Genomic DNA, 21,440 nt, shown 5'->3' with positions numbered 1-21,440 from the left:
CACAGACACCGGCACAGACACAACGGCACGGACACAACGGACACGGACACCATTACAGACACACCGGACACAAGCACGGAAACCAGCACAGACACACCGGCACGGACACACGACACCGGCACAGACACGGACACGGACACGACAAAAAAGGTGAATTTGACTTGGTTACATGACACTCACCAACAGCGGTTACACAAACAAAACTAGACAAGATACAATGGAAACATGAGGGCTATTTATACACCAAGAATAATGACTAACAAGAAACACCTGTGAACAATCAAGACGATCAACCAATAAGAAAAATAAAAAATAATATATATATATATATATATATATATATATATATATATATATATATATATATATATATATATATTATTAATTATATATGCTATTATTTTATATATAAACATCATAACTAATAATAATAAACATCATATCATGGTGAGTCAATAAACTGTATCGTTCACACACTGTATGATTTAACTCCTGCATTTTAATGTGGTTGTCACTCCCAAGACTCTGACTTTGTTGACTGCAATTATTCTCAGTTATTTTTTCTGTTGTAAAGGGACACAAGGCTGCTTAAATAATTTGCACAATAAATCACAGACTTTGTCTTGGAGTGCATCCACATATTCTTTGTGTGTGTGTGTTGGCTAAAATCACTTGCAGGTAGAAGCATCTGTGTAAGTGCATCACAGTAAAACAGTGTGTGGGAGAAGAGAGATCATGTGTTATGTGTGTAATGTGAGCTTAAATTCCATTAGCACCCAGATCAGTTGTTTTAGTAGCTAATGAGGCGTGTAATGGCAGAGTCTGATAATGAGCTCTGCTGGTCTAATTAGCACTGAGAGTCACTTTTGCACAATGTATTCAGAGATGTAGACCAACACAACACCACAGCTCAAGACAAACAGACTGTTTTCTCCAGGGTCCCGAAAGCCATTCCATTTGATTTGCATTTAATAGTTGAGCTTTTTTATTGTGTATTTGGAGGGACCATTTAATGACTCAGATAAAACCTTTCCTGCTTGCCTTTTGAGCCTGCATGATATTCACTTTCTAGTATATAATATTCCTAGCCAATAAAAGGACCAATTGCAGTGGTTATTGTGATGCCATCTGGTGGAGCCATCTTTTAAATCGCTTGACAAACTACAACCGACTCAATTTAAAGCAGTTTAGTTACAGTCAGGCTGCTTTTTGCATCCCAGTTTAGCTCAAAAGAATCCACAAAAGTTCTTCATTTAAAGAATCCATCAGAATGAACTTTTACTAAAATGAATTGGACCCAATGCAAATGGTCCCAATGCTTCATACTGCTTTATCAAACAATTGTGACCATGCCTATGTCCTATTCCATTCACTCTGCGAAGTTAACATAAGGTACTTTGACATCATCTTCCCAAACCACTGGAGCTTTTGTTACGGTTTTTCAATGACTGACACTTCTAATGCAGCGCAAAGAACCTTGGGAGTGAAGTGTCCCTTGGTTGGACACCAAGAAAATGTTCATGTCAAAGGGCCCTTTGAAGCAATTCTTTTTGAGCACTTCTGTTATGAATGACAATACAGTGACCACCACAAACAACTGCAAAACACATGTGCTGAGAGTTCCTCACCACACACAAACACACGGATGAGTGATCACATTCATACAAACACAGTAAGACATAAACAGTGTCCCTTGCTCTTACTGGAACTGACTGTAATAGTGCTTTAGAGCCTGTGATATTAGCATTGTCATTTATTAGTGTCATATGCATGTCAAATCAATAGAAAAACAAATCTGAGGCCATTAATGCAAAGACAAATGCTCCCTATCACATGTAGCGTGTGTATTAAAGAAGAAAGTGGTTGGCCTGGGTTGTGGCCATTGCAGGAAATTCCTAGGGATGTTTTCAATAAGAGCACGAAACTCCACGCAGCACCGAGGAACCAGGCAAATGAGAACCTGCTGAAACGCCACACACACACTCTCTCCTTGCTCAGCAAATGGCTAATTAGGATGTGAGTGAATATGTTTGAGGAAAGCAAAATGATTTTTATTACACAAACAATGTTTACCATCGTACAGCATTGCCTTGACATAAGGCTTTTTATGTAAAATATATGTGTTTGTCGGAGGTTTGTTAATAGATTTCTAGTGGATGTGAAATACTAATATATACTGAAGTTTGTGTCTGTGATCTGTACCATAAACAGATGTGCCATGGTGGTGTGTTCCTGCTTATCATCTGACCTATTATGTAACTTTGCAGTCCTTCTCACACTCACAAAAAACAAAGCAAAACAGATGAAAGGGAATAAGAATTGCTTTTTATATGAAAAACTGAATTTTCACAAATCTGTATACATCAGGGGTGTGTCCAGTCTTGCTCCTGGAGGGCCAATGTCCTGCCCTGTAAAGTATAGCTCCAATCCCAATTAAACACACCTAAACAAGCTGATCAAGGTCTCACTAGGCATAGAAACTTCCAATCCAGGCAGGAGTGTTAAGGCAATTTGGAGCTAAACTCTGTAGGACAGTGGCTCTCCAGGACAGAGTTTGGACACCCCTGGTCTACATGAAGCCTTGGTTTTAATATATGTGATTTACTACTCCAAACTAGTAGGGAGAAGTAACTTCTACTTGTGCTTCTACCACAGGAATTTAAAAGAATAGGGCTAAATCCGAAATCGCCCCCTAAACCCTCAATCACTATTCCCTACGTTAGTCCACTAACACAGTTCACTTAAAGGAGTGAATGAAAATGAGTGAACAAATTCGGACAGCCATTGAGCCAAACTGAATCGAGTCTTATTCATAAACAAATCATTTAGTTTTGTAAACTGTGTGTCTGTTGATTCATTGAATATTTCCAATTTAAAAGAATGATTCATTCATGAAAGTGAATGTCAGGTAGAGCTAAGGCTGATCAGATTTTTAATCAGCATAAATTGTATGGATGACTTTTAGGGAACTTTTTACAAAAAGGTGCTTTGGCGTCAGGGTTTGAGGGTATGTGTGAGTGCATAGGAGTATGATTTTCCAAAAGAGTCTTCTAGCCTGTGCCATAAGGGCTTCCTGTTGAATCAAAACATGCTTTTGGAAAGTCTACAAAGCAAAGGTGGCAGGTTTGCTGTGGAGCAAAGATGGATGGGCTTGTTTAACCACTTTACCAGCACAATGTGTACTTTAATCACCCCTACAGAAACTTGTGGAGCACTCTGGTAACTATAGAACCCTCTGAGCCCAGGTTTACAGCTGCCAATTTTGCTTTCTGTCAATAGTTCTGACTAGGTTCTGTGTGAAATGGTCCAAATGAAACTGAGTACAAGAGCTCTGAGTAAACACAGTTAGAGAAAGGACTAGCACACCAGGGACAGACAGACAGACAAACTAACACTGCAGTTGCCAAACTATTAGTGTGTTATATTTGTCACAGTCTTGATCTTTTACTGATTTTGAGCTAAATGTAAAAAAAAAAAAAAAAAAAAAACGGCATTATCATGTTAAATTCTACTTCTATTTCATTAACACTTACAAATTGACAGACAGGTTCTCTCTCTCACACACACACACACACACACACACACGTCCAGTAGAAAACCTCAGATTCACCCCATCAGTGCTAATGAACTTCACAAACATAAACGTGTGCTCATACCCACACCACAGTTATCCCTGATGACTTGAAGCAGCATTAGCTTGGAATGCAAATTAAAAACAAACCACTCACACTCTTACAGATGAGAGTAGCTGTCAGTCCTCTCACTGGGTCTCATTCACTATTACATGCATTCAAGTGTTCTTAATTACGTGTGTACAAAACGTTTTCACTAAATTTAGAACAGGTGTGTACACGCATGCATTTCTATTCTCATTCTAATGAATCCAGATTATTCTAAAGTGTGTAGCCAGAGTTAGTAATTAGCATAATACACACCCAAACTCTCACTTTATGCACCATTTTGGTGATTAAAAATTTCATGAAAATAATGCATTTTGTGAGGTATGCATTTGTCAAACAGACAGAGAATCGCACACAGGTGCACACAGAATAGGAATGCAGGTGATGTGTTCTCAGTCGTGGGAAAAGTTCTGAGGGCCGTTTGGTTTTACTGCCATCTGGGGGAGTTTGTGTGTGTGTGTGCGCGCGTTTGTTTTGTATGTGGAGCTGGACCTATTCCTAGTCAATGTCAACTGACCTCATCTTCACGTTGTTAAGAGAGTGTATGTGTGTGATGGTTAGAAGTTTTGTGTGACTCACCAGCTCCGAAAGCAAAAAAGAATCTTTGGGTGGGGCTTCTCTGAAGCAGGGCAGAGACACGGCGGGCCATTCGCTCGTTGCGTTTGTAAATGAGCTCCTGCCGCAGGTAACTGTCAATCTGCTGCGCTGTCAAGCGCTCGTGAGCTGGCAGGGAACTGTTGATGAAATGTGGAAGCTGAGAGAGGAAAAAGAGAGAGAGAGAGGGGTGTTACTAAAGGCCTGACATGAATCTTAGTCTGTGTATGTGAGAAATTGGCAGCTGAGAAGTTTATGACGCTTTGTGGAACGTGACATCCACACACACAAATTATGTTTTACTGTCTTGGACTGCATTGATTTGCTGCAGGGTGAAGTGTATTGAAAGCTTTCTACAGCTGGCCGCGTCTCTCTACACAGTCTGCTATTAATACATAAGGATGGACTGAATAGATGGAAGGAGAAAAGGGAAAGTAGACTTCAAAGATGGAATAGAAGAGAAAAAGAAAAGGAAGATTGGGGAAAGACAATAAAGACGCCAAAGTCCCTGTGAACTGGTTTTCCACAATGAGGTGAAGTTTTTCTGATCGAAATGATTGAGCTTGTCCATTTTTTTATGGAATAAAAGTCTAATGAATGGCCACTTTTAGATTTAAAATGCAACTATAACATTTCTGTCATAAACTACAGTAAATCAAAATCATAATAGGGTAAATTATGCAATAGAAATGTATAGTTTGAAAAGCTTTGCTTTTATGACACAAAGTTGTCTTCTATTTTCCTCTTCAGTGCTGTGTATAATCGAGGTTGAGTCAAGGTTTTCTAATCTTTTCGAGATTTTTTAAATTCCATAGTGCTTTAAGTTCAAAATCGAGTTTTCTGTATGATTTCATTGGGTCTTTAAGGCCTATTTACACCAAGTGCATTATGACCACCTTGTTAGGAAAATGTGTGAAAGACCTTTTTTCATAGAGTGAAAAAGTCCATGTTTTAATTGTAAGAAATTTAAGACAGTTTAAAATAAATGTTATACTTTTATGCATCATATGAGTTAAAAAGTTGCAATTGTGAGATATAAGGCTTCAATTACAAGATGTGAAGTCACAATTATGGGATAAAGAGGCAATTATGAGAAAGTCACAAATGTCATTCATAAAGTCACAATTTTACTTATTTAAGTTAAGTATTTACAAATTTAAGTTGTAATTACCTTTTTATTTTTTTTACTTGAGCTTCTAAATGTATGGAATCCATCTTTAGAATTGGAAAAGTGAGTATAGATCTTTGGAAGAGAGCAGGACATTAGGGAAATATATATGGTTATGGCTCTAATAGATGGTCGGAAACACAACGCTTCCCATGTCTTGACTGGCTATACATACACCAGAAATGAAGAGGGGTGGGGGGGTAATGGATAATGGTACCAGGACGGAGGAAGCGAGAGAGACTTAAAAGGGAAACTGTGAGGTGGCCTCTTGTTAGAATCCAGAGCTTTGGAAAGTCTAAATACTATGTATGTGTGTGTGTGTTTATCCATTCACCCCTCTAATGAGAGAACAGTTTGGAAATTGGGAGGCAGAGAGGGTAAATATGGCTGTGCACGTGTGTTTATCTGAGAGATTCCTGCCTGAGTTGTGCACTAAAGAACTGAAGGTGAAGTGCAGCGATGCAGAAAGCCATTCGTTTGACTCCACTGTGTGTGTGCGTGTGTGTTTGTATTCAGACACTGATAGATGAACTGCTGTACCCCTGCAAGCATCCAAACCACTTTTAGAGAAGGCTTTCCCATAATGCCCTCTTATACTCTCTCTCTCCTCCTCCTCCTCTCCTATAAGACACAGTATAGAGAAACTTCAGTGTGCTAAAAGATCTACAAGTCATGGAAATTCAGTAAAAAGAGGGAACCTGACATTTAATGAGTTTATATATGTATACATCATCCTTGAATGCGGTTTGGATTTCTGTCTGTAATGCAGAGACTCCAGCAGGAAACTCAACTCAAGCTCTAAGTCAAGTATTACATAATTTCCGCATAGAATATAGAAACCGAAATAGAGAAAGAGAATGAAGTTGAGAGGCATAAATCAGTGAAAGGGGGAGCAGTCAGATACCTTATCAGACAGTAAAGCCATTAGCTGCCCAGTGTCTGATCTTTGCCGGAAATATGGAACAACTGAGAGAAATTCCCTCCCTCCTTCCTCTTACTGCTCCCTCACATTTTTCCTAAAATGTTCATTCTCTCTTGCACTATGTGTGTGTGACGTTGCTTTAATCTCTTAGCGTGCAGGGTGGAGTGGAGAATTATAGGCCATCCATCAGAAGGAACCTGTTCCTGCTCAAACTTTAAGCTCATAATGACTTCAATACATCACATACATGCAGTTACACTACACACATACTCACATGATGCATAGAACACGAGTATGTGTTTTGTGTGTGTGTACCTGTGATGTGTCATGATTGAAGATGATGGAGTTGAGGTCTCCACAGTTGTAGTGTGTGATGAGGTCCTCAGTAGTGAAGGCGCCCTGCAAAATGCCTGCACGCAAACTTTCATGCTGCAGTAGAGTCTGGTTCAGAGCAAACAACACCTGCAGACACACACACACACACACACACACACACACACAGAGAAGGGGGGGAGGGGGGTCAGTTTGACATTTTGAACACATAAAATACACAAGTTTAGTCATTTTCACTCCCACACACACAATATAAAGTCACAAACGCAGTCTTCATTTATTCACACGCTATAAACATACTCCATATGAACATTTTTCCTTTTGGAGGCGCCCAAAAATTACACCAGCATACTGCCAGGTACAAATATGTTGTGTAAAGCAGGCAATTTCTAGAGAAAAAGGTATAAGAGAGAAACAAAAAAGACAGGGAGTGCTCCTTTAAAAACGGCTCTATCTCCAGGGTCCAAGGGTTGTAAATTTACAGCCCCCATTAAAATAAAAAGTAAACTCTCTTTAGAGAGAATTTATGGTGTGCAACAGCCACAGACCACAGTGACACTGCAGCTGTCCCAGACTCCTGGGGTTAAACTTCACAGTTCACACTCCCGCCCACTTCGCTCCCACACCACACCTGATTGGCTGACTCGCCCGACTCTGGCTGTCAATCAAAGTTAAGCGTTTTGACAGCACAGCCCATTAGAGATGGGAGGGATCGTTTTTTCTGTTATTTTGCGTGGAAAGGTAGATCGAATTTCACACTGTCGTGCACTCTGCTGGCTAACACGTTCAAACCCGATCATGTGTGGTCAGTTGATTTGTGTACTTGATTACACCTCTCTATTCTGGCTGGATCCCGTCACATAAATTGCCTTGGAGATTTACAGGGAGGGTGTATTTGTGAGCGTGTGTGACAGAAATACAGTAATGAAAATGGTCAATGAAAGCAGTGATGCTGATTGATTTATGCACTAGCTTAAAGGCTAGAGAAGATTTAGTTCCTGCCTCATGCAGAAAGGTTGGAAATGAGAGTCTGTGCTGTTCTATTTAGCACTGGGAATGAAATACAAAATGCTGTTTTGCTCACTAGTTCGATGTGCTTTGTCTACACTGTAAGCATTCATTGCTAATAGCAAGCAAACCAAACCAAATCTATCTATCTGCCTATCTACCTATATATCTACCGTCCATCTGTCCGTTATTTATAAGCATCAATGTAGTAAGCTACTTTTATCCTGTAGTTTATAGTGTAACTATCTACTTTCTCAGCTTACTGTAATTTTTGGTATAATGTAATTTTTATCTTAGCTCGCTATAGGCTACCTTTCTTTGAGCATTGTTATTTTAGCATTATTATTTATATGCTATTATAGTATTTATTACAATTTTAAATTATCTTTTATTTTTAGATTTTCAAGATTTATAATTGAACAAATTACTGTGCTTTTGTCATTTTTATTAGTTTTTGTCTTAAAAATATTTCTATATAACTTTATTTTTTCAGTTTTCATTTTTCATCTAATATATATTTTTATTTCATTTAAGCTTTATTTCAAATAAAGAAAATTATTTTAATAGTTTTATTTAACTATAACAACACTGTTGTTTCAGTAGCTTTCCCAACACTCCTGGGTATGATGTCAGCGTGGGGTTAGTGATACTATTTAATCTATTAAACATTTTTTAAACAATTCTATTTTCAGCCCAGTGCTGTACAGATCTTTGTCACGCTGCCAGTGCGGTAATCCCAAAATGGACCGCGATCAAACCAGCACCAGAAGAGCACGAATGCACTCCATCTATCGCACTTCACATCCAGCCAGCTCTCTGTGCTCTAAGCCGACCCCCTGCCGGCCTTCTAATCGCCGGCCGTTTATTTCGATATTGCGTGTGTTGTTTTATTGTCTTCATTTTTTACGTTGCCATGTCATGTCGGGTGTTGCCCTCCTGTGCAGATGTGCTCTGGCTCCGTGTGCCACGGTTTTTGCCCACACATGGGAGCTTTATAGTGATGCCAGCTGCTACAGCGGCCATGGCACGCTCAGATTAGGAGACGGGTGTCTGACCCATCTGCCTCGCTTCTGTGCTGGTGCCAAAAATGAGGAGTTTCCCTTAACCTTAAGCACATTCCATGTGAGAAATAGAAAGATGAAAGGACGAATGGGATGTGATAGATAGAAGGATTAAAGGATGGGACGGCGAGGACGAAAGCAAGCCAGGAAAGAGAATTGGATCATTCTGTGCTTCTCTGCTGTTCATTTGATGGACAGAGTGCGAGAGAGCGCAGACATTAAGGCCTGGTGTTTTGTGTGTGTATGTGAGTATGTGGGATGAAGGATGGCTAAAGTGTGTGAGAATGTTCCATTTGTTGAAGTGTGAACACCCTTTAGCATCCATTGTGCTAAACAAAAGCATATTTTCACAGTGCTTTCTCTCTGATAATGGAGATTTCACAGGGTGGTTGGTGTGCGATTTACCCAGATGGACTCTTCTGTGTTTCTTGACATGTGAGAGGCCCCGTTTACATCTGATAATAACATCCGTTTTAGTGGTCAGTTTAAAACAGGATGATGTTGAATACAAGTGTTAAGATTTAGATATCAAATAAACTTAAAAGGTATGTTTGGGAAAAACAGTGGTGAGAATTTTCCTTTTTGTGATCGGATCACTCGATGGGTGTAAACGGGGCTTGAGTCTCATGGACTGATTAAACACAGAAACCCCTTTGCAAACAAAAAAAGTTTGGAGAACCCAGCCTGCTTCTGGAACGTCTTACCTTCTCCGAAGCATTGCATTCCAAAATTTCATTAGCGGTTTGGAGAAAATAAATAGAGAAAAATACCAAGTGAGGGAGGGAAAAACAAAAGAAGAGAATGTTAATTCCCATGTAATGATCCCAAATGAGAGGAGGAAAAAGAAGCATGCTATTTCATTGACACGTGTAAGTATGGAAGTAGTTGACTTCTTGTTCGTTCATGTTAGTGGTCCAGTGGACTTCTTTTTTAGTTCAGCTGATGCAGATCTACACGACCAACACACAGCTAATTACATTATCACTCTCACACCTTCATTTCTTTGGGTCTCTTTCTTCATTCAATTCTTTGACTCGCTTGTCTTCATTGTTGTTTATGGAAAGTTCTGAGGTAGAACAGAGGGATGGAGGGAGAGAGGATGGCAAAATAAATAATAGCTGGCTGCAAACGCATGTGCACCACAGCTGGAAGTGATTTCGTCTCTTTTAGAGTGGTCAGAGGCATTATGGGAAAAGTGCAGATGGGCACAGGTGCAGTTGGTGGGCAGTGCGAGCCAAAATCAGCTCAGCGTATCCAAACATAAAAAGAAAAGCAGCAGTCGAGCACAGCTGACCACTTCAAACCAACATCTTGTGGATGACACTTGCTCTTTATTGGTCATTAATTAGAGGTTCTCTCTTTCTTGCCAAATTTATCCCTGCACTTTTGTCCCACTCACTCTTGACTGCCCCCTACATGTCACAGAGATATTGTGCATTTTGTGGATTAGCTTGGGATAACTCATATATGGCATGAGGTTTTTAGTTTCTAATCTTTCAGCAGAATGTTTTTCACAGCAAGGTTGGACAAAATTAGAATGTAAGAATTGGCCACTTTTAATGCTTGAATGTGAATTTGAATTGAAAGTTTAGTATTGTCAAAACAATAATACTCCCACAGGCAAAATATCCACCACAATGTTTCAGGTAACTTTATAAAAATATCAAAATTGTGATCTATTTATTTTGTAATGTTTAATGACCAATTATAATAAGTCCGTTAAAAATGACTAAAACTGATATTCTTTGCATTTATTTATGTTCTATATTAATTGTACTTCCTCAAATTTGAATTAGAATTCAATTAGAATTTAAATTCTGCTTCCATTTTAATTTGAAGTTTAAAAGGCATTTTCAATTCAATTTCCAACGACACACACTCCTGAATCAAAGCAGGTGTGATTTTAATGTTGTTTTGACATTCTTCTAAACCATTTTGTGTAAATTCTGCATGTTTTCTTGCAGTACCCTTAAAAGGACATCTTTGTACCTTTTTTACTCCTAAAAGTTGCATATTAGTACTTTAGAGTACAAATGCGTACCTTAAGGTACTACTATTAAATTTTTTGTGATAAAAAAGGTACAAATATGTCATTTTAAGGGTACTGCCCCAGTGACAAGCTGTTGTACCCTAAAGGTACATTTTTGTACACCTTTTTCTTTCTGTGTGTAAGCGACTAATGCCTTAAAGAAACAGAGAGACCCTTTGCAACATATGCATTGAAGCACTTTCTGGACCAGGGTTTCTCTTTCACTACCTTGCATACTAATTTTACATGCTTTCCTTGTCTTGTATTTTCTTTTAGTCCAGGAGTCATATTAGTTACTGCCAAGAAAAATTTGGTAGCACATTGGTGCATTTTGGTTTTCCTCTCCTTCCTGGCTTGCCAGACAAATCTCTTCATCTCTCTGTCTAATCTCTCCATGCACTCGTCTCCATCCTGTCAGTCTGTGTCTTGAACCCGCTGTCAGCCTGCAGTGACCATCTGTGTCTGTTTAATAAGATCATGGAGAGAGTTTCTCTTTTATTTTCTCTCTCACACCCTCTCTCTCACTTTTTGCACTTGTCCAAAAACAAACTCTGCCATTTGACTTGGCAGCACCGGTAGCGGAGTCTTCAGCCATTCTTTCCCTTCAAACAAAAAAAGAAAACAAGACGAAAGAGCAGGAAAATAATCAACTGTTTCTCAGCGCTCCAGCTGCTTCTGTGCTGTGAGGAGAAGAAAGTGGGAAATTACAAAAGAGTATGAAACGTATAGAGAAAGTGAAAGGGTACACCACTGAGAAACGAAAACGCTCAGGCCGGTCTCTAGGAGCTAAGGGAAAGACGGAATGGAGGGATGAATAAACAGAGAAGGAGAGGAGCATTGTTGAGAGGGGTCAGAGGTCAAATAAAACTCAGCCTCCTGAAAGCCCACCGCTCTGAATAAACATGCCAGTAGAGATGAGCTGAGCTGCATGGGGCTTTAGGACACTTATTAACCCCTGTGTGTGTGTGTGTGTGTGTGTGTGTGTGTGTGTGTGTGTGCGTGTGTGTGTGTGTGTGTGTGTGTGTGTGTGTGTGTGTGTGTGTGTGTGTGTGTGTGTGAGAGTCACGTTTTTTGTCATGTAGAGGGGGGGAGTACTGTTAGGACATGATTGGTTTTCTAAACGACATTACAGTTTAACATACAGCTCTTGTGTTTTCGTACTGATTCTGACTAGATTGGGATCTGTGTATCTCTGGATGTGGGTGTTATGGAAGGTCAAGTGCTATGGATGTACATGCATCATGAAACCCTTTGAAATAAAAAGAGACGTATATAGATGTGACCGATGTATGAAAAATTTGTGTGTTTTTTTTAAGTCTCATGCTCACCAAGGCTGCATTTACTTGATCAAAAATGCAGTGAAACAGGAATATTGTGAAATATTATTACAATTTCAAATACATATTTTCTATTTCGAATATATTTTAAAATGTAATTTATTCCTGTGATGGCAAATCTGAATTTTCCAAGCCATTACTCTAGTCTTCAGTGTCACATGATCCTTCAAATTTATCTGTAAAAATTTGTCTTTTGTCAGAATAGGGCTAAAAACCACATTAAAGCTGCAGTCCGTAACTTTTTTTGTGTTGAAAATTTATATAATAAGCGAGTACATCATGAATCCATTTTCCAAACCGTGTTTTTGTCTTATTCTGAACCACTATGGTACACCTATAATAAGTGTTTATATTCAGACTATTTTAGACTGGTTCGGGTCGTACCACTGGGGAGTAGCCCAGCACCTGCGAGACTCGTCATAGACATATACAGAGAGAAGTAGCTCTGGCTACAATGTTCTTCTGCAAGACACATACAGTTCTGTTTAATTAACCGCTAGAGCGGCAAAATTTACAGACTGCAGCTTTAACTACTAAGCATGTTTAATATAAATATATAAAAATTGTGAGCAACAGGAGCCAAAAAAAATAATTCGCTCAGTATATAAACAATAGAAGTCAATGAAAATTCCTCATGATTGATAAAAAAACGAGTGTGTGTGTGGGTGTGCGCGTGTCCTGCACTCTTGCATTGATCCTCTCACATTCTGAAGATAGTGGCCCCTCCCACTGGAAGAGATAATTGACTCCCACTGCTCTTTATCAGACCCTGGGGCATCTGATAGCATCTAAACCATATGATGCTCATTCCAGAGCAGAGAGAAAGAGAAAGACAAAGAGAAAGACTGAGAGAGCCCTTCCAACTTCTCTCTTATCTACGGGATAGGCTTTTGTCCGTTTAATGCCCTCGGACAGCGTAATTCTCCTTGAGTGATTTGTAGTTTTCACAAACTCTTGCTGGAGAGTGTGCTGAAACATGAGTATAACCCATAAGTTTTAATATGATAATAAATGTGCTAAGGAAACTGAGGGGAAAAGCCTCCTACCACTGCTGTTCATTCATACAGACAGACCTGTGTGTGTTTGAGAGAGACTAAATGAGAAGCAGACAGTGACATTGTGTCATGTTCTCCTGCTCAGAGTCACAGATGAGATCTGGAGCACAGATGGACTGCTCTCCACCCAAACCTGCAGTCTTATCAACATCACGTCCTCTTTCTCCCTCTCTTTCTACGATTCATCCTCATCGTAATGTTTATTCTCCTTTCATCTACTCTCGGCCCTTCCTGTGCCATTTTCCTTTCATGTGCGTATTTGTGTGCCCACTAATGTTGGTCGAATCTGAGTGTGACTGTATAGTCAACGTGCTCCAGTTGGTTTTTACATGATTGTAGGATGCACTGATGATTTTTTATTTATTTTTTTGCCCAAAAATGCCATAAAATGCCACTTTCGTTTTTGGCTGAAAGAGAAAATAGACCAAATAGTTGAACAGAAAGCATTACTTTATTCAATAACAGGATCATTAAAGGCTTTAAAGGCCTAAAAATGAAACTTTTGTCATCAGTTACTCATCCTTATGTTGTTCCAAACCCTTTCATTTATCTTTAAAACACAAAGATATTTTTAATGAAGCCTATATGACATTTCTGTCCCTCTAATGAAACTCCATTCACCCAAAACTCCATTCAAAACATTCATTAAAACGTTGTAAATCAATCCACAATAACCGAGTGGTTTAATCCAATTATCAATCAATTCATATGGATTTCTTTTACAGTATTGTTATAAACTTTTTAAACTGTCAAAGATTTGGGTGAATGGACTTTCAATGGAGGAGAAACAAAAAAATAGCACTTTTTGCCACTTGTTACCCATTCTGTTTTACTGAAGAATGAAAACTATATTATATTGTAATATTGTATCACTTATAGTTATTTTAATTTTTATATAATATTATATAATATTAATACTATAATATCAAATATAATATTAAAATGATAAAAGTAATAAAATTTACCATTTTGTTGTTAATTACATAGATTTTTTAGTTTTTTCAAGCAAAGAGCGTTTTAATACAAGCATTTTACCAGACCAGCTAAAAGAAATATGCCTTGCTTAATTTGTTTTAAAAATTAAATTAAATGCTGCATAAATACTGAGAAAAGCACAACCAATCAAAACATATGATCTTTATTATATATTTATTTGGAGCAGGATTATGGACCAATGAGATTTTACTCTGAGTTGAGCTCCTCAGCATTACAAAAAAATAGAAACCAGGCGACCAACAAAAGCTTTTGTTGCATGTCACGGATGCAGCTGTAAAGGATAAACTCTGAGATTGAAGACAGAGGGTTTGACACTTAGGACACAGCGTAAGACTGAGAAGTTTGTGTCATACCATGCGCACTAATGCAGCCTAAGCCCAAACAAACACAGCATTTCACGGCAAATCTTTGCAGAAAAGTCCGATTTCACACATAGACTGTGCCAGCACTGCAGGCCAATGTCTCTCAGACTAGAGGAGAAACAGAGAAAATGTGTGCGTGTGTTGTGTTTGGCTAATGGCAGGCATATGTTGTCTTGACTGTGTCCAGTGTGTACTGCACATGTGACCTGATGATAGAAAACATGGAAGTGTGCATGTGTGCTTTCATATCAGGAGCTTTAACATGTGTTGAATGCATATGAGTGTGTCTGTGTGTGTGTACAAAGGCAATTGCACTCATCCAAAGGGGTCAGCCTCCTCCGTCAATTTCAATGTATTCCATTACAGCAGGAAAGGTTCCTGTCAACATGTGCGTACACACTGCAACAAGAACAAGCTGTCTGAGCCTGAGCAGATATTGATGGAGCTTTCACAGACTGGCGCACAGACGTGCCGTGTGATTCTGTGGAGGAGCCAGCGTTCTCTCAGTGCTGGCTAGTGCAGTCAGAGTCTGAAACTAGAATGAAATGACACTTTTTTCCTGATGGAAAATATGTACAGAGTGCTTGAGCAGTCTTATGTCATGCATTTCTCGTGCTTTTGCTCTCTTTTTTCGGCTCTCACCATCCCAAGGCCCTCTGTGTAACATACACTCATGTGTATTTATACAGACGCATACAGATACAAATGTAATTGGATATATATATACAGTATATATGAAGAGTTCAGATGCAAAAGCCTCTAAGTGCCATCTGAAATTTTCTTCTAGAATGATCATTTTTATCAAGCTCGTAAATTTAAGTTCAGTAATTTCACTTAAATGGCAATGAAAATTACCTATTAATTGTCATTTAAGTGAAATTACTGAACTTAAATGTACGAGCTTGATAAAAATGAACATTCTAGAAGAAAATTTTAGATGGCACTTAGAGGCTTTTGCATCTGAACTCTTCATATATATATATATATATATATATATATATATAATAAATAATTTTCCCAGAAAAAAAATATATATATAGCTGCGAGCAGCAATTATCATTTGAGATGTTCATAAATCTGCCAAATCATATTTTGCTTTAAATCTAATAATTTCTACTGTAAGGCTTAGGATTAGATGTATAGTAAATCTTTTTTTTGAACATGAAAACCATTGCATCTATGAGAAGTCTTCACTAAAACAGCTTCAAAGGTTTGTGTGTGAGGTGCATGCCGGCTCGGGCCGCCTTCACAGACAAAGAATACATCATGTCAGCTCTTTCCCTCTCCTCCACACCCATCACTACACAGAACGAGGGAGCGGGTAGCTTGGCAGAGGAGGGTGTGAATTAGAAGCAGATGAAGACGGGGAGTCACAGCCAGTGTTTCGGCAGGAACGAGAGCATTTTTACTCTCTCAGAGACCCAAGAACACATACAGAAATAGGCACACACACATAGACAGACAGTGCTTCCGTTTCTACAGCTGGCTGGATCCTTATCTTAGAGAGGGAAATGGAAATAGGGATAAGACCGACATACACAGACAGACAGACGACAGGATGAACTCAAGGAAAAAGAGCCAGAGAGAGCCAGGCAGACAGACCCACACACACAAACAGAGCGAGCGCCTCTTCGACTATGTGCTGGTCTTAATTAGAAAGTGGGATCCAAAGTTTCTACCTCTTTCTCCCTCTCTATCCCCTTTTCCTTTCTTAGTGTCTTTCTCTTGTGCTTTCTCTTGCCCATGCCCAAGTCTCCAAACCAAAGAGACGTTTATTACTTTACAAGAATGTTCCACAGGTGAGGGCAAGGCCAATTTGTAAATAAGACACTGGGCAACTTGCAAAGTGAAACGTGCCAAACTGCAGAGATCGCAGCTATTCGCATCCATTTAAGTCTTGTTTCATTTTAGTCTTCATTAGCCTGTCATAACATTTATTTTTATATTTATGTGTAATTTTGTATTTTTTAATCACTTTGAGTCTGATGCAAGGTTTTTGGAGGACTCCATTTAGATTATATTCAGGGTTTTGTTCCTCTTATGGATCCTCAATGGGATTTGCAGTGTACAGAGTGTTGTTAGGGGCTTAGATTGTGTGATTATATGTTTCTGACTTTGTTAAAGAAATAGAATATCAAAATGTGAAATGTGAATACCCTCATGTCGCTTCAAGCACATGACTTTTTTTCTTCTGTGGAACAAAAGAAGTGCTGAATGTATGCAGTGACCAACAACGTGAGGATGAGTACATTTATGTAACATACACTAACGTTCAAAGGTTTGAAGTCTTTTTGTAGATTTGTTTAAAAGAAATTAATACTTTTATTCAGAAAGAATGCTTTAATAAAATTGCACAAAAAAAAAAATCAATTTCAAATGTAAGAAATGCTGTTGTTTTAAACTTTCTATTTATCACAGAATTCATCAAATTTTCTACAAAATTTCATCAAAATTTATCATGGTTTCTACAAAAATATTAAGCAGCACAAACTCTTTCAACTGGGATTTTAACAGGAAATATATTAAGGATCATGTGAAACTGAAGACTGGAATAATGATGCTGAAAATGTTTGCCATCACAAGAATAAATTACAATTTAAAAAACAATTTTTAAATTGTAATATTTCACAATAATGTCACTGTATTTTTGATCAATTAAATGCAGCCTTGGTCAGCATAAGTGACTTCTTTCAAAAACACTAACATTGAACAAAAGCATTAGTTGTGATGGTCCTGTAAATTGCACACTGTTTCGTGCGTGCCTGTAATTCTAGCTGAACTTTATATGTGTTTTCCGGCGTAATTAGCAGCTTTCATATCATTCATATGATGTATTTAGTTAGTTTCTAGTCCAACAGCTCAGAGCTGATTTCATTTCTTTTGTATATTTACAGCTGTAGTTGTTTTCCTTTAATGTTTTATTGTTTTGTTGTGTGTTTGTAGTTGTGTGTGTGTTTTATGGTGGTTTGTGTGTACGTGCATGTCTGTTTGTTTGCCTTCCAGTAGTAGCATGCATTTGGCAACCTTTGGTCTTTTGCTAAAATTACAACAGCATTTGGTTTACTACATTCTGTATCTGTTTGTGTGTGTGTGTGTGTGTGTGTGTGTGTGTTTCCTTTGTGGCTCTTTGCTTTGAAAAACAAACATTTTATTATTTCATTAGATCCTTTAATAATGTGCAGCATTAGGAAAAACAGGGATCTGGGATTTGGTTTCCTAGTACTAACTAAAAATAAGGGTTGGTTTTTTTTGTCTTGTGCACATGATGGGCCAGCAACCAATCACAAACAATCCTGTCTTCCAGCTCCTGCCAGCAACCAATCACAAACCAATCTCTGCCTCAGCTAACTGAACCCTTGGAAAACAAAAACCTATTTTGCGAGCATAAACACAAAGGTGTTCTGATAAATGTAAGCTAACTTTGACTGACAGTCATTTGTACTACAAAGAGCATACAAAAACACTACACACACCTGTGCTTACTCACATTTGTGGCAAATTTGGATGGTAAAACCCTGGGAAAAAAAAGTGCTGATGTTAATGGAACAGCAGGGAGAGGGAAAGTTTTGCACCATATTTTAACCAATAAAACCAAAGAATTACAGCTCAAACGGACTCCATGGCAATGCACACATACACACTCACAACTCACCAGAGAGAGTATATATATATATATATATATATGTATATATACATATATAGTGTGATACGCCAAAAAAGTACTAGTGCTTTAAAAACATACAGATGACAGATAATATATATATTTTGAATTTCTTTTCTGCTTATTTTGAGTTGCTGGGACGTTGCTGTGTGATTGCTGTGTTGCCTCTAGGTAATTGGTTACTGGCTTAAGTCAAAAGATTTCACTCCCAAGTCTCTATGATATAATAGACCCTAAATATGGCTCGGGTCCTTCCATCAAGTAAGTCTAGGGGATTTTTCCACCCATTTAATTGTCCATCACGCAAAATCGTAAATCTGATTGCTTAGAAAAGTAATAGCACACCTCTCTTCAACAAACCACATGATTTGAGGTATCATTCAGGACAAACTACATGCCAAAGATTTGTCCAAATCCCAAACCTTAAGTATGAGCAATAGTACTAATGATTATCGTCTTAGCAAGCACCAGTAATTCTAAGCGTGATCAGACTTTTAAACAGCCTTTTAATCTTGAAAACGTTTTAACAGTCACAGATTGATTCATCCATAGTGCCATTAATGTGAATCAATCTAGTTAATAAAGCTTGATAAGTTGTGATGGAGCAGGTGAGGAAGAGGGTAATTTTGTGGTAGCCCTAAACGTTCCTTCTGCTGGACCAGCTGTGAGCAGTAAATCCAGCGGTGCCGCCAGGCTGATTTCAGCTGATTTAATTCAATGAGTCGTCCTTTTCCTGCTCTGGACAACACGGCCTCCCATCACATTAGGGCTGTACTGAGGCCTCATGGGAATGCATACAATGGAGCTCTTTTATTGGACTCTCAACTACTATTCTTTCCCTCTCACTCTGACTTTCTCTTACTTTACCTCTCTGATTTTTGTTCATAAATTTGAATGGGGCCGCTCTGTTTGGGAGCAGAGGACTTTGTGCTGGGTAAAGCTGGTTTAAAGTCTCCTGTTTCTGTAATAGATGGTGCTGATTAAGTCTTTAGGGGACCAGGCAGAGTCTTTTGCAGCTGTGTGAGGTGTGCACATGTGTGTGAGGGGATATGCAGTGGATGTAGCAACCGTTATAACTGCATTGGGGGGAATAGAAATGAGAAAGTTCCTAATCTTTCGGGCAATTAATGATATGCTGCAATGAATGCTATGAAAAGTACTGAAAGAAAAGTCACCTATACAGTAATTAATATTCATGAGCCAGGCTGATGATAAGGTTTATAAAATTTCCCAGTTTGCAATATGAGCCTGGAGTAAATAATTTTTTAAGTGACTTATTGTAGTCCAGTTTTAAATGCCATATCTGAGACTGACACACTCAGATTGGCCGTTCTGTGACCCTACATTTATCTGTTGTTCAGATCTCTCTGTGGGACTCGAAGCACTGTCTGGTTTGGCTATGCCCCAGGTCATTTAACCTTTTCTCTTTCTCTATGTCTATCAGTCTTGTACTTAAATACAGTGAATTTCATTCACTCACTAACAGTGTGTACAGATGTATGCAAGCATAAAATCTGTGTGCATACATTTTCACACAGAAACTTATTTACAAAAATGTACATGTATGTCAGGGGCGTTTCCTCCGAGGAGGCAAGGGAGGCAGTGCCTCCTCAAAAAAATAGGATGAGAAAATAATCCCTATTACAAAAATAAAACAACGCAAATATTACAAAATGTGACATTAAAAAGTGTATAAATCACTACTTTTTTTCTAAAGTAACACTGTCCAACAGCAACACCAGCAGGTAAAGTTACTGCGGGACGCCGCGTCTCTCGTGCCTCCTCTGAGCCCATTGACTTTTAACAGACCCCCTAAAGTTTGCAGTGGGTTTAGTGCGGGGTAATTGAGAATAAATGGGGGAAAGTCACGTGAGAGGAGGCAATGCCTCCACTGCGCTAAGATTATATGTGATTGGTTATGATTGGTTCACATGATAAATCTCGCCTCTTGTTTTCATGTGTGTTCCAATGAACAAAATGATGCCGCAAATGGAAAGACTAATTAAAAATGAAGCCCATGTTGTGTTTTCATGTTTTATGGAGACTTTCCATAGACATAATGATTTTTATACTGTACTAACTGTATATTCTATCCCCTTACACTAAGCCTACCCCTAAACCTACCCATCACAGAAAACTTTCAGCATTTTTACATTTTCAAAAAACATAGTTTAGGATGATTTATAAGCTGTTTTTCTCATGGGGACCAAAAAATGTCCAGGCAAACCATACACACACACACACACAGAGACACAGACACACACACGCACACACAACTATTAAAAGATTGGGGTAATTAATATTTTTTATTAATACTTTTACTCAGCAAGGATGCATTCGACTGAAAAGTGACAAAAGTAACGGTAAAGATATTTATGATATTACAAATTCAATTTCAAATAAATGCAGTTCTTTTGAACTTTCTGTTCATCAAAGTATCCTTAATATATTGTTGTATGTTGAAAATTCAGCTTTGCCATCACAGGAATAAAATACATTTGAAAATATACTAAAATAACTATTCTATTAAAATAAAAGTTATTTAAAATTGTAATAATATTTTAGAATATTACTTTTGTATTTTTTATCCATCACAGAAAGCCACAAAATCACTTTCCAGAACATTCTCATTCACAGTTCCCTGCTGGTGGAATGCTCTCCCCACCCTCATCCGGAATGCAGAATCCCTGGCAACTTTCAAAAGACAGCTGAAAACCCATCTCTTCCGTGAGCACTTAACCTCATTAAAAAAAAAAAATTCTCTCCTTTTTCCTTTAAATCCTCGCTTATCGGGTTTATGCTACTCTGAACAATGCCTGAACTTCGTATTTTGAGCACTTCTTGCTTTGTTTCTTGCCTCTTCACGATGACTCGGTTAATTTAGTCCTAATTTGTAAGTCTCTTTGGACAAAAGCATCTGCTAAATGACTAAATGTAAATGTAAATTTTTTTTATCAAATAATGGCAGCTTTGGTGAGCATAAAATACTTCTTTCATAAACACTAAAATCTTACAATTTGAGGTTATACTGTGTATGCATGTACAGTATGTGCTTTATATATCTTAATCTGGGATAGGCTCTGAATAAACATTAAGTCAATGACAATATTTATGGTATGGCTGCAGAGAATGCATCTTTAACATTGTGGTGCGTATGTTCTAACTCTTGTTGAAATTTTGTATGAGAACCTTTCCTGCTGACATAAGCAAGAACACTTGAAGGCATTATTAGTG

At 38.3% G+C, this 21,440-nt stretch overlaps 1 protein-coding gene across 2 annotated transcripts in view; it reads right to left on the bottom strand.

The window, feature by feature from the left end:
- The window catches only part of trabd2b (TraB domain containing 2B), a 52,902-nt gene that overhangs the window by 11,603 nt on the left and 19,859 nt on the right, over window positions 1–21,440 (bottom strand). For both annotated transcript variants that reach the window (XM_084087562.1, XM_084087561.1), the window contains exons 3-4: window positions 6,680–6,826; window positions 4,260–4,434 (exon numbers count right to left, since the gene is read on the bottom strand). In XM_084087562.1, coding sequence (XP_083943688.1) covers window positions 4,260–4,434; window positions 6,680–6,826 — 322 coding nt within the window. The remainder of the gene's footprint in view (window positions 1–4,259; window positions 4,435–6,679; window positions 6,827–21,440) is intronic.

This window comes from Abramis brama (assembly GCF_963993115.1).
Source record: "Abramis brama genome assembly, chromosome: 16".
In the NCBI taxonomy this organism is placed as follows: Eukaryota; Metazoa; Chordata; class Actinopteri; order Cypriniformes; family Leuciscidae; genus Abramis; species Abramis brama.
Note: the sequence above shows the minus strand (reverse complement) of the source record. Positions and strands in the feature narration are given on the sequence as shown.